The sequence below is a fragment of the Schistocerca piceifrons genome, chromosome 1 (genome assembly GCF_021461385.2).
Source record: "Schistocerca piceifrons isolate TAMUIC-IGC-003096 chromosome 1, iqSchPice1.1, whole genome shotgun sequence".
NCBI lineage: Eukaryota > Metazoa > Arthropoda > Insecta > Orthoptera > Acrididae > Schistocerca > Schistocerca piceifrons.
In genome coordinates this window covers 402,275,443-402,290,167 of record NC_060138.1, presented here as the reverse complement: position 1 = coordinate 402,290,167, position 14,725 = coordinate 402,275,443, and the positions used below count along the sequence as shown (strand labels likewise).

Here is a 14,725-nt window from a genome sequence, read left to right as displayed (position 1 = left end):
GCGGTTTTTAAATTTTGTCATTTTTATTTTGTTTTGGAATTTTTATTTTTTTAAATTAAATATTGAAATTTACGAATTTAATTACCACCATATTTTTTAGCTAGGCTTCTCTACCGATATTGTCTGTTGGCGAGTATAATTTTGGGACGTGATTTACGCCTAAAAGCTATTGGATTTCGTTTTGCTATAAGTGAAATTTTAGATGCAGGTTCTATTTTGAAAGCAAACCAAACGTATTACACTTATTGGTGCCGTTAATATGCAGTCATTCACCAACAGACACCCGCAGACGAAGTAAGCCAAATTTACTTATCAAATTCATGAAAAAAAAGCTGAGGAAAAAAGGTATGATTAGTCGTAATGAAAAACACACTGGAATTAAATAGTTGTCATTACGCAAAATGAGCACAAAGAAACAGAATCTCTACTAACACATATTATTGCGACCGTATCGGACAATGGTTGATCAAGCAGAGAGAGAACAAAAAGTTGCCGGCCTGGTTCATTTAACATAAATAATGAAATTACAGAGAGATTTTATTGTAATCGCAGTGTCTGTTAAGCAGCGATAAAATCGTCTCAGCGCTACTGCGCGAAAACACGCGGTCACTAAATCCACTAACACTTGGGGAACATTACTGTGCCCTTCGTCTGTTGTAAAAGAAGATAATCAGTGAAGTGTGTCCAATGCCCCTGGGTCCACTACTTTCCTCGCTGTATATCAGTGATATTTAATCTGTATTTCACTCTAACGTCTTAGCAGGAGCATCCGGACAGCTATTAGAGAACATTAATAAAGGGTGTGTCCAGTCATTGGTTTATGACGGCTTGAACTCTGCTGGGGACACTTTCAGTGACTTGTCTGAATGTCTGCAGAGTAGTGGCAGTCCGTTATTCATGAAAAGTTGAAACCAGAGAGGGTGGCAATGCTGAACGCTGGGGTGTGGAGCGAAGTCGACTCATCCCAAAAGTTTTCCATTCGATACAGGTCGACCCCCTGGGCAGGCAAGTTCACTTCTGGGATGTTATTGTCCACAATTGCCTCACAGATGCTGCTTTATGACAGGACGCATTCTTGTACTGGTTCAAACAATCATCGTCTCCGATTTTTTTTCTCTACCATACGCAGTACACGATTTTTGTAAGATGTGTTCATACCTTTCCGCGTTCATCCTTTTCTTGAGCTAAGTAAGGACACCATACCCTAATCACCGTAAAACACCTCCATACTGTAACAACGCCTCCTCATATTTCACCGTTGGCTCTGTACATGGTCGCAGATAACGTTCCATAGGACTGCCACAGAATATAGCGTGCCTCACCGCTCCAGATAACTCGTTTCCAATCGTCCGCTGTCCAGTGGCGTCGTTCTTTAACTCACATCAAGAATCGCTTAGCACTGACTTTTAAACGTGTGTCTTATGAGGAGCTGCTCGACCATTATACGGCACTCCATTATTTTCAGCTCGCCACTCACAGTCATTGTGCTAGTTGCAGCGCTGGCAACACTCCGGAAATCACGAGTGATTCCTTCACTGGTTTAAAGCGATATCCCCCCCAATTGCTTCAGGGTCTCTGTCCATCTGTACGTGAGGTCTGCTGGTCTTGGTTTAGCACTGTTTCTTGCTTCGCGTTTCCACTTCACAATCACATCACCAACAGTCAACTTTGGTACCTTTAGAAACCTTGAAATGGCGTTCGTGGATTTTTTACACTGATGGCATCCAAAGACTAGTCCCCGTTGGAAGTCACTGAACTCTCCTCAACGATCCATTGTGTCGTTACTGTTTGGGTGCTGACAACACAGTATTCACTACCACCGAGCGAGGTGGCGCAGTGGTTAGACACTGGACTCGCATTCGGGAGGACGACGGTTCAATCCCGCGTCCGGCCATCCCGATTTAGGTTTTCCGTGATTTCCCTAAATCGCTCCAGGCAAATGCCGGGATGGTTCCTTTCAAAGGGCACGGCCGACTTCCTTCCCCGTCCTTCCCTAATCCGATGAGACCGATGACCTCGCTGTCTGGTCTCCTTCCCCGAAACAACCAACCAACCAACCAATTCACTACCACCTTTTATACTGGCGCGTCTGCCTCTTATGATGTGTAGAGGTTAATTCCGTATTATATAGGGGTGTCCGGATACTTTCGCCAGATAATGAATAGGATGATAATAGCCAGATGTATTCAAATGCCGGTCCTAAGAACATTACTGCTGTCACTTCAGGTATTAAATGCGATCTCGACAAATAATGAAATTTTACTCATTGTCCGTGCACATAACAGTACAAAAAGTACCTGATAATGCATGCCAAAATTACTAACGACAGCTAAAAATGTCTGGCAGCATCTATTTTATTTTTATTTTTATTTATTTATTTATTGTTCCGTGGGACCACATTTAGGAGAAGTCTCCATGTTCATGGCACGAGTCAATACATGAAATTATAACACGATTGTAGAAACAGATAAAATGAAATATAAGAAACATATTCAGGCGACAAGTCGTTAGTTTAAATAAAGAAAATCAAGAATGTAACACTGGAATTTGCTTAATTTTTTATCTCTTCCAGGAGCTCCTCGACAGAATAGGAGTGAGCCATGAGGAAACTCTTCAGTTTAGACTTAAAAGTGTTTGGGCTACTGCTAAGATTTTTGAGTTCTTGTGGTAGCTTATTGAAAATGGATGCAGCAGAATACTGCACTCCTTTCTGCACAAGAGTCAAGGAAGTGCATTCCACATGCAGATTTGATTTCTGCCTAGTATTAACTGAGTGAAAGCTGCTAACTCTTGGGAATAAGCTAATATTGCTAACAACAAACGACATTAAAGAAAATACATACTGTGAGGGCAATGTCAAAATTCCCAGACTATTGAATAGGGGTCGACAAGAGGTTTTCGAACTTACACCATACATAGCTCGAACAGCCCGTTTTTGAGCCAAAAATACCCTTTTTGAATCAGAAGAATTGCCCCAAAAAATAATACCATATGACATAAGCGTATGAAAATATGCGAAGTATACTACTTTTCGTGTTGAAATGTCACTTATTTCAGATACTGTTCTAATGGTAAATAAAGCGGCATTTAGTTTCTGAACAAGATCCTGAACATGGGCTTTCCACAACAGCTTACTATCTATCCGTACGCCTAGGAACTTGAACTGTTCCGTCTCGCTTATAACATGCCCATTCTGTCTGATTAAAATGTCAGTTCTTGTTGAATTGTGGGTTAGAAACTGTAAAAACTGAGTCTTACTGTGATTTAGCATCAAATTATTTTCCACAAGCCACGAACTTATATCATGAACTACATTATTTGATAATGTTTCAATATTACACACAAGATCCTTCACTACCAAGGTGGTGTCATCAGCAAACAGAAATATTTTTGAATCACCTGTAATACTAGAAGGCATATCATTTACATAAATAAGAAACACCAGTGGCCCCAGCACCGACCCTTGGGGAACGCCCCATTTAACAGTGCCCCATTGGGACTGAACATCATTACCACTCTCAATATTGCGGAGGATTACCTTCTGCTTTCTGTTCTTAAAGTAGGAGGCGAACCAATTGTAAGCTACTCCCCTTACTCCGTAATGTTCCAACTTCTGCAGTAATATTTTGTGGTCAACACAGTCAAAAGCCTTCGTTAAATCAAAGAAAACACCTAACGTTCGCAACCTTTTATTTAATCCGTCCAAAACCTCACAGAGAAAAGAGAATATAGCATTTTCAGTTGTTAAGCCATTTCTAAAACCAAACTGTACATTTGACAGCAAATTATGTGAATTTAAATGCTGCAGTAACCTTGTATATACAACCCTCTCGATAACTTTAGCAAACACCGATGGCATAGAAATAGGTCTATAATTGTCAACATTATCCCTGTCTCCCTTTTTATAAAGTGGCTTCACTACCAAGTACTTTAATCGGTCAGGAAACCGACCACTCCTAAAGGAAAAGTTACAGATATGGCTAAGTACTGAGCTAACAAACGTGGAACAATACTTCAGTATTCTGCTAGATACCCCGTCATATCCATGAGAGTTCTTGGTCTTTAATGATTTAATTATTAACTCAATCTCCCTCTTGTCAGTATCATGGTGGAGCATTTCAAGTAACAGTCTCGGAACACTTTTTTCTAAGAGCGCTATATGATTCCCTGTTGGGACTAGGTTTCTATTTAGTTCACCTGCTATATTCAGAAAGTGATTATTAAGTACTGTACATATATGCGACTTATCAGTAACACGGACATCCCCACTACGCACTGATTCTATATTCTCGACCTGTCTCTGCAGACCAGCCACTTCCTTTACGACTGACCATATGGTTTTAATTTTATCCTGAGACTTAGCTATTCTATCTGCGTACCACATACTTTTTGCCTTCCTAATAACTTTTTTAAGCACCTTACAATACTATTTGTAATGGGCTGCTGCATTTAGATTTTGACTGTTTCTAACCTTTTGATATAATTGCCACTTTGTTCTACAAGATATTCTTATCCCTTTAGTCAGCCACCCAGGCTGCCTGTTTGTGCTAGTACCCTGTTTTGAACGTTCTAACGGAAAGCAACTTTCAAAGAGCACGAGAAAAGTCTTGAGGAAAGCATTATATTTATCGTCTACTGTATCAGCACTATAAACATCTTGCCACTCTTGTTCCTTGATAAGGTTTACAAAAGTCTGTACAGCAACTGGATCAGCTTTCCTAAAAAGTTGGTAACTATATTTAACATGTGTTGCAGCACAAAAATCTTTTAGACTTAAAATTTGTGCATCATGATCTGAAAGGCCATTCACCTTTTTGCTAACAGAATGCCCTTCTAATAATGACGAATGAACAAAAATATTGTCTATGGTTGTTCTACTGTTCCCTTGCACTCTCGTTGGAAAGAATACGGTTTGCATAAGATTATATGAATTAAGGAGGTCTACCAGCATCCTTTTCCTTGCACAATCACTTATACAATTAATATTGAAGTCACCACATATAACTAACTTTTTGTATTTCCTATAAAGTGAACCAAGAACCTCCTCTAGCTTTAGCAAAAATGTTGTGAAATCGGAGTCTGGGGATCTATAAATAACAACAGTAAGAAGTTTAGCTCCACTAAATTTAACCACACCTGCACAACATTCAAACACCTTTTCAGTGCAGTACTTTGAAACATCAATTGACTCAAATGGGATATCGTTTTTCACATACATGGCTACTCCCCCACACCGCAAAGAGCTCCTAGAAAAGCTGCCAGCCAACCTGTATCCTGATAAAGGAAGCCTCTGAATTATCTCCTTATTTAAGAAGTGTTCAGATATACCAATAATTTCAGAGTCAACATCTATAAGCAGTTCACTAACTTTATCTCTAATACCTTGTATATTTTGATGAAATATACTAATTCCCTCATTAATCGGATACCAATATCTAATGAAAGATATGGGTGTGTCACTCAGTGCTGCTTCAGTTCTGTAACAATACCCATCAGTCGCAGTGGCTGGCTACTGGTGGCGCGGCAACCTCTTGGCATCCCACGACCAGATGTTTTCAGTGGATCAGAGATCTGGCGGGCGCACTGGCAACCATCTGCATTCATGTTTGTTACGACAGTAGGGAAAATGGAGTCTTGCATTATCTTATTTTTCTATTTTTTCTTGGAGACCTCGAAAGTATAATACAGCCAGCGGTCTTAGTACAACAGAAACGTGGCAGATTCAATCTAAATTACCAGCCACGGGAACCAAAGGTGATACTGTTGTGTTCATCGTGCCACACCGTATCACACCATCATGTGCTGGGCTCATATGATGATGAAGAATGCAAATATGGCAATGTCCGTTCTCCTCGGAGCCCTCGTTCGTGGAAAGCCGGTCATAAAGCTGTAAACAGAACTCGTCTGGAAGCACAACGTGGTGCCATTCTCGTGTCCAACACTGTCGTTGGGCATACCTTTCTCAGCGAGGCTTTCTTCACAGCCAAGTCACGGGAACGTTGGTCACTGTGCTGCCAGCACATTGGGTTCCAGATGTTTCGAATTGTTTGTGTGGCTACTTACCTTGCTGCAGACAAGGTACGTGATGTAGGTGTACGATCCTGGATGGATGAGTGAATAATATGTCCGTCCTTTTGGATGCTAGTCACGTTTGGTCATTGACTTCCTGCATGACATTGAGCATCCCCCCCCTCCCCCAGCTTATTGGTTCTGCTTGACTCGTCATTGCACAGCAATTACTGTAGAACGTTAAACTGCAGTCTTGACAGTCCACGTTTTTCTTACATAAGGCATAACATGATCTTCTCCCAAATAACGAACATTCAAATGCAATTTCGGAATGAGAAATCCGCCGTATATCTTTACTTATATTCGAAGTGCATGAGGCTATCCCCCACCTACGTTGTGCAGCTGTGTTACAGTGCTGATCATTTTCATATCGAAGCTATAGTTCAGTGAAACTCAATTTTACGTTGGTTGCATACTGGCTTCATTGTGTTGCAGTTTTAATGGTCGGTAGTATAATTTATATTAACAGAGCTTAGAGTTTGTCTGCTTATGTTGAAGATAATTACATATCGTCAACGCAGACTTTTTGATATGTGATAACTTATGAAATAATGTCTTGTGATTGTACCACACATTGAATTATTATGGTCATGGGAATTGAGAGTTTGACTGTTACTATAAATGTTGCTCACATGTGCCACAGCCCGTATACCTGCTGTATGGCAACACATGCACTGTGGTTATAAATGTCCAGGGTCAATTGAACTAAAATTTGATTTAAATGTTTCACTTTTAGTCTTACTATAATTTCTTAATCTCGTGATTATTCACTGACGTAGCTGTGTTAAACAGTTACACACAGTTGTAGACTTATTAGCCTACCGCCACGATAGTGTTGCTGAAAGGTGGTGTCGGTTTCTGTCGGCAGTTCCGGTGGAGGCGACGGCGTTCCTGGGCGCTGTGGCAGCCTTCGTCGTGCTGCTGCTGGTGTTCTTCCTGTACCTCAACAAGAAGTGGTGCTTCTATGGCGTGGGCGGCTTTCCTTGCTGTGACGAGCCGCTTGGCACCCGCACAGGACGTGCCAGCCACCACCTCGGTGAGTAACACAAACACACAGCCGAAAAATCAGCTTATAAATCTCTTACACCTGCTGATTGTCTTTTAAAGATAAATTCATTCGTAGTGAATAAAAGTTTTCTGCTAGCAAAAAAAAGGAGATAAATAAATACACTTGCATTAGTGGCCTAAACGTTGGAAGTTTACACATGTGGTCACAGATCCAGAAGAATTTGATTGACCATGACAATGACTACAAAAGCCTACACTTGCATAAATTCATTCAATGCAACACCGCTGCGTTTTATGAAAAAAAAGTCTAAGAAATTACAAAATACTATAAACTACCGAAATGTTTTCATGGATCATTAGAATGAGTCTTGCAAATAAAAAAGGAAACAAGTGTGACATAAAATACATATACATCTCATATATTACAAAAACATGTGTGTTTATATGTGTGTTCCATATCTCCTTGTAAACCACTTGATAGATATCAACCAAAGTTGGTACACAGGCCACTAACTGTCTCGAAAAAAGGTCCACCCAGCACCCTTAGGTGTGGGGATGGGCTTGAAAAGGGTTGGTAATGCCTGACAACTCGGCTGCCCTGCACGACTAGCATGTTGTGTGTGTAGTCAGAATGCATTATAGACAGTATACATGTGGAGCGACCGGACTGAGTAGAAAGAGAAGGGAGGAGGATATGGATAGTAATAGCAGAGAGAAGGATTTGAACAGAAAGAGGGAATAGGAAGACATGGACAGACAGAGGGGCAGAAGTAGATCAGCAGAGAGAAAGGGAAAGGAAGAGGAAAGAAAAATGAGAAATGGTGATCAATGAAACTGAAGGAAAAGAACAATAATAGGAATTGAAGTTCGTGTGATCATCATACTTGCCGTAACGAAAAGGAATATATATAGGGTGTCCCACATATCTTTGCCAGCTCACATATTTCCGAGAGAAACGAAAAGTGAAAAATGCAGTAGACTGGGGATGTATCTGTGTAGGGACCCACACAACGGGCAGGACGACCCAGACCATAAAAGTAAACAAACATCAAATGGCAAATGGCTCTGAGCGCTATGGGACTTAACAGCTGAGGTCATCAGTCCCCTAGAACCTAGAACTACTTAAACTTAACTAACCTAAGGACATCACACACATCCATGCCCGAGGCAGGATTCGAACCTGCGACCGTATCAGTCGCGCGGTTCCGGACTGCAGCGCCTAGAACCGCATGGCGACCACGGTCGGCTAAACAAACATCAATTTCAACATATAGTTACGTTTTTTGCAATGGCACATGTATATTTTTGCTATGGAAGTGAAAACCAGAGGTACAATTATTGATGGCAGACTTGGTTTCACTGCTCGAAACCTTATACCTTTTCGAATATTTAAACTTTAAATAACGGAAACGGTGTCACAGTTTCTGCAGTAATGCTGTATTGTTGTAATGTGGTCTTCCGCAGAAAAAACGTATATGTGCAGTTTAAAAAAACGTAATCTTGTGTAGAAAGTAATGTATGTTTACGTTTATGGACTGTACATTCCTGCTCATTGTGCGAGCCCCTCACATAGGTGTATCCCTGGCCAATTACATTTTTCACATATATGAGATGGCAGTGTTATGTGAGACACACATCTCCTCCACCCCCTCTCTCTTTTCATCTCCTCTACCGATTCTCTGTCCATTTCCTCCTCCTCCCTCTCGGTAACCATCTTCTCCTCTCGCCCTTCTCTGTTAATCTTCACCTCCCTATCTCTCTTTACATCTCGTCCGGCGCCCTCTCTCTATCCACCTTGTCTTCCCACTCTCTTTATGTATCTCCTACTTCCCTTCTCCATCTCGTCCTCACCCTTCTCTCAGTCCCACTCCCCTTCCCTCTGCCACTCTCCTCCTCCCCTTCCTCTATCCATCCATTTCTTCTCCTTCTATGTCTCCATCCCCTCCACCCTCTGTTTCTATCTATCTCTTCCTCTCCTCTCTCTAAGTCCATCACCTTCTCCCCCTTACCGAGAACGGTGGCACAGTGGTTAGCACACTGGACTCGCATTTGGGAGTACGTCGGTTCAATTCCGCATCCGGCCATCCTGATTTAGGTTCTCTCTGATTTCCCTAAATCGCTCCAGGAAAATGCCGGGATGGTTCCTTTGATAGGGCACGGCCGAATTCCTTCTCATCCTTCCCTAATCCGATGAGACCGATGACCTCACTGTTTGGTCTCTCCCCCCCTCCAAACAATCCAATCCAATCCAATACTTCTCCCCCTTCTCTCTGTCCATCTCGTCCTCTCACCTCTCTATGTCCATATCTACTTCCCCTCTCTCTATGTCCATTTTTAGCCCCGGCCCTCTAAGCCCACCTGTCTTGGAATCATATTTTTTTTACTTTCCTTCTGAAAATTTTTTTGCTTGCTTTACCTTCATTTGTGTTCTGCATTTCTGATTTTTATAATTTCTCGAGTGAATCTTGATATTAATATCTTTCCCCAACGTACCTGAAGATCTATATGAAAAAGGTGCATGTTTTTTTGGACATGTTCGAAAGGACAGATACCATTAGTGATCTTGCAGCTCCCAAAGAATGAAATTACAGAGAAATTCAGACCTTTAGCTGCTTACAGGCGTTGATAAATATCAACACGGTCTGTTGAAAATGTGTGCCCCTACCAGGACTCGAACGCGGGATCTCCTGCTTACATGGGCAGACGCTCTATCCGACTGAGCCACCGAGGACACACAGCATGGTGCGACTGCAGGGTTTTATCTCTGGCACGCTCCCTGTGAAACACACACTTCCAACTTTCTGTCCACACACTACATGTGTAGTGCCCCTGCCCACTATACTCATTACTCGCGGCAGTCAATGTACCGATTCCCGTAAGAGTTCGGGCAATGTGAGTGCATCTGCACTGAAGAAGATCTTTGGCCAGTAAGCCTTATCTATATGAAGATGTTGTCTGTTCTTTTGGAGAGATTCTGAACTGATCACAAAGGAAGGCGAAGTTCCATTGCAGTTTGAACAAGCACACTGCACGAGAGGTTTTTTTGTGCTAATCTCTAAAAACTAACACGTCAACGTAAATGTAGTCAGATACGACTGATAAACGTTGTATGCTCACGTAACAAGTGTAATGCAGTATGATGAAAACCGCAGCCACACTCCATCAATTTTCAGTACAAAATTCGGCTTCGTAGTGGTCCCTAACAGAACAAGATTCAGCGCCAGAGTGCAACTTCCATCGGTCCATTCTTCAACCAACCGAAAATTCGCGGCAACTCGCATGATTGGTTCACGCTTCCCAAAGTTGCTAATTCATGCAAGATATGTCACTTGCACCTATTTGAGACAAGCGACAATTGGCCAAGGCACAGTAGTGTATCTGGAAGTATATGCCTCTTTGGAAAACATTGAAGTGACAATATGCGTGCTTAGAAAACGAGTCCATGTGAACAGCAGAAGCATTTCCATTGCTTTTGTATGACAACAAGCGATAACTTGCCGCATCGATGTTTGCAGCGCCACCTTGAAAACAATACACTATCGAATGGGTTGCATCCGTGGCCGAGTTCACCACTGTTCAAAAATCATAATTTATTTTCGAAGAGGAAGTAGTACTAGTTGCAGGAACTTCCATAGACTTACTTCATGTATAGCACAGTAGAATGTATTGCCTGAAAAGTCGAAAGAATGAACACAGAAAAGTTTCACAACAGTCATCACCATAACTGAAAGAACTTCATTGGCGTCGGCAGATAATTATGAAAAACTGTGTCGTTCAAGTCTCAGAAAGCTGCCCCAGGTTCTCGTCAGTGAACTGTTCGCAGAGTATAATTTGAGGAGATTGTGGACGAAGATTCATCAATAAATATTCGTCACCTTTCGTGTGAAATTTACAATTTGAAGAATCCAAGAACAGACTCCTCACAGGACAGCAATTACAACTTTATCGTAAGATGGTATGGAGTAAAAACTGTTTATGTCAATATATAATTAAATATTGATATCTGGCATTCGCTCCTTGTCCAAAGCTACTCAATTTAGAATAACTTACCATCTGTAAAGTTTCAATCTCAAAGGCTTTTCCCACCATGTTTCCTTTCATGCAGCATTTAGTAGCAACAGACTTTCAGTACACTGTCATTGGCGTCATCATCATCTTCTTCTTCTTTTTCTGATTCAAGCGATGGGTTCACCCAGAGTGCCCTTAGGCATGGTCAGGAGGTCAGGCAGACTAATGGTTAAGGCGACTGTTCGCAGAAAAACTGGTAATCCGGGTTCGAATCCCGGTCTAGCACGAAGTTTAATCGGTCATGATATATTAATTACATTTCGGATTCAACGTATCTGAGGGCTTTCATATCTTCTTTCTTATCACTGCGTTTTCAGTGATTTGATTGCCCTCATACAACCATTTTCTTTCAGTTTTTCTAATTCCATTGACCCTTTTTTTTTTTTTTTTTTTTTTTTTTGCAATCTAGGTCTCTTCCCCGGCATTTCTTTCTTCCACTTGGTCGAGATGACTCACTTAGTACTGTACAGTTTTTGCTTTGTCCGTATTAAGATAATGAACAAAAATAATTCTGTACGCGCTCAAAAAAACACCGAACGTCACATTTTAGCCAAAAGATTAAACAGACATCACCTTTTTTATGCAGGACTACAGGTCCAGTTGCTTTGATAACATTCTTGGCGTGAAGTTGTGCTCATATCACAGGCACAGTAACAAATCGAAGCACAAAATCAGTTACCTTCTTCTTAAAACGAACCAGATATTATTGAGAAGTTAGTTGTAGCATTTTGTTCTCCTCAGTATTCAACGAATGTGACACCCACTTCACACATAGCATTCTCGTAGTTAATTCTTCATATCTTATGCAGTCAGCTATTCTGTCAACTGTTATTGATCATGCTGACCATTAAACCTGTGACACCAAGAAGGATAGCAAATAACGAATTTTTACTTGTTGTGCGTATACAGTACACTAGCAAAAATACATGATGAGATTTGTAGGTTATTCAGGGGTATTCACGGTGCGAAATTTAGTACATAAAGCTGCCACCTCTAGCAGCAATTTGGGGACTAATGCAGATGGGCATCGAATCGAACTAAGCTTGGATACGGGAATGTCATTAAATATTAATTCATCTCTGCATTAGAGGTCATCAGTCATAGCGGCAATCGAATGGTGGCTCAGTCTCTCGTCAACCCATTACTCAACGTTTTCAATGGTTGAGAGATCTGAGATCTTGCTGGCCACGGTAAAAGTAGCATAACAGAACAGCCTAAGCAACGTATGACATTGTGTTATTTTGTTGAAGGATAACGTCACGAGACCCCGAAGTTAGGACACAATCATCGACCTTAACATGTCAGAAAGGTGACGTCTAAATTACTGGCCATGCTAACCAGAAGTGAACATCTTCTGTCCCCAGTGGGATCTCACATCACGCCAGGTGCTGGTTCCGTGTGACGATAACGAATGCAATCTGGTAACGTTTGCTCTCCTCGGGGCCTGCACACATGGGAAGACCGTTATCATGCTGTAAGCATAACCCCGACAGTGTTGTCTTCAGGCACACCATTGACGGCACGCCTCTCTTTGGTGTTACATCTAGGGAAGACGTCATAATGGTCGCCTTGCTGACTGTCCCTTACGCTCGAGCCGTCGTCGTATTATCCGTGCAGATACTTGTCATGCTTCAGATAAACTCATTTCCTCGCTTAACATACGTGACTTGGCTGTATGATCCTGCATGACCGAATGAACAGTGTCTGTCCTCTCAGGCGCAAGTCATGTGGGGCTGTTGAGATCCTTTATGGTTTTGAGTGTGGCTCTCGTGAACCCATCGATTCCATATTTGCATGACTCTCATGGGATCTCGACCAACGCGAACAGAAAGATCATGGAACGATAAACCACAGTCTCGATAGGCCACGGTTCTTCCATTGTCGGTTTCCAATATAAGCAGGGAGACATTTCTCCTTTTTATACGAGATACAGCACAGTCTTCTCACAAACAATCAACTTTCAAATCCGATTTCGTAATGAGAAACTCTCTTAGTTTTATTCATCTGTGGATCACTTGTGACACTGGACATGTCATGATATTATAGTTTAAGAACAAACAAATAAAGACATAACGGTTACATACACGTATTTACATACTAAAATAGTCTGAGAAAGACGGGCCAGGTAGTCGGTCGTGAGCTTACAATAGGAGCCATAATAGCATTTGCTTGAAGTAATTTAAGTGAACCACAGGAAATCTAAATGAGAACGGCCAGATGAATATTTGTAGCCTGCATCCTACCTAACATAAGGTGACTGTTTAAACTAATGCTACGTAATTCCTGAATGTAAAGTACCATTTTTCAAGTTAGTTAATTAATAATATAAGAAGCTAGCGCTACATTCACCAATTATTTCTCACTACTAATCACTGCACACATTACACACAATACACACACAGTATTGCACAGCATTACGCAAGCTATCATCTGACGTCAGGACTATAGCGACGATGTTTCGATTTCATTTGCTTGCATGAAGAACTTAGTCAGCATCCCTTTACAAAAAGTGAGTTGTTGAGCTCACATAAAGGATAAGGTGTTAGTATTATACATTGTAGAGCTTTGGAAGAAACTTTTTTCCAAAAAAAGGAAAAAAAGAGTGTAATGCAAAAGCCTTTTGTCAAGTGACAGGGATGTTTCATTGTTATTATTTACTTCACGCAAATTTTCTGACAAACTCTTACTATGTATTGTCTATGTAATCCTTCAGGGTATATAATGTATTGCTTAACTAATATTTTAACTGCCTTTTTAAATAAGTTTTTTACTAGTCCTATAATCTCTCTGGGAAAATTACTGTACAATTTCTTTATAGAAAATGCTCTTTGAGTTTCATTTCTATTCGCTATTTGTCAATGTAAGTTTAGTCTATATCTGGTTTCCTCATCACGGACGAATGTTTGTGCAGTAACTGTCAAGGTTATTATTGATGTACGTAACACATAGGTGTATATAATGAGATGGCTTAGTTAAAATCATCGATGTTTTGAACAAAAATTTACAAAGAGCCCTGTTACTATTTGTCGCTATTGTTTTATGACCCATCACCAAAGTTTGAAAACAGTGTTCATATTTTGTACATTAGTTCCACAGAAAAGAATTTTGCTGCTAAGAACTGAGTGTACATATGAATAGTGTGTAAAAGACACTCGCTATTAAACACTAATGAGAGGTTTTTAAAAGAATATCATGCTGATAACATTTTGTTGCAAGTACTTTTGTCCACACCACTTGTATTAGTTATACAATCTGTAATATGTGCATTTAATTTAACACTGTCGTCTACCTTTTTGAAACTGATATTTATCTCAGTTGATTTCTTTATGTTCATTACACTGAAGCGCCAAAGAAACTGGTATAGGCAGGCGTATCGAAATACAGAGATATGTAAACAGGAAGAACACGGTACTGCGGTTGGCAACGCGTATGTAAGACAACAAGTATCTGGCGCAGTTGTTAGATCGATTACTGCTGCTGCAATGGTAGGTTATTAAGATTTAAGTGAATTTGAAGGTCGTTTTACAGTCGGCGTACAAGCGATGGGACACAGCATCCCCAAGATAGCGATGAAGCGGTT

At 40.9% G+C, this 14,725-nt stretch overlaps 1 protein-coding gene across 1 annotated transcript in view; it reads left to right on the top strand.

Annotated features, from left to right (window-relative positions):
* Positions 1 to 14,725, top strand: part of LOC124729666 (synaptotagmin-14) — a 609,333-nt gene that overhangs the window by 458,023 nt on the left and 136,585 nt on the right. The window contains exon 2 of the mRNA XM_047248497.1: positions 6,938 to 7,105. Coding sequence (XP_047104453.1) covers positions 6,938 to 7,105 — 168 coding nt within the window. The remainder of the gene's footprint in view (positions 1 to 6,937; positions 7,106 to 14,725) is intronic.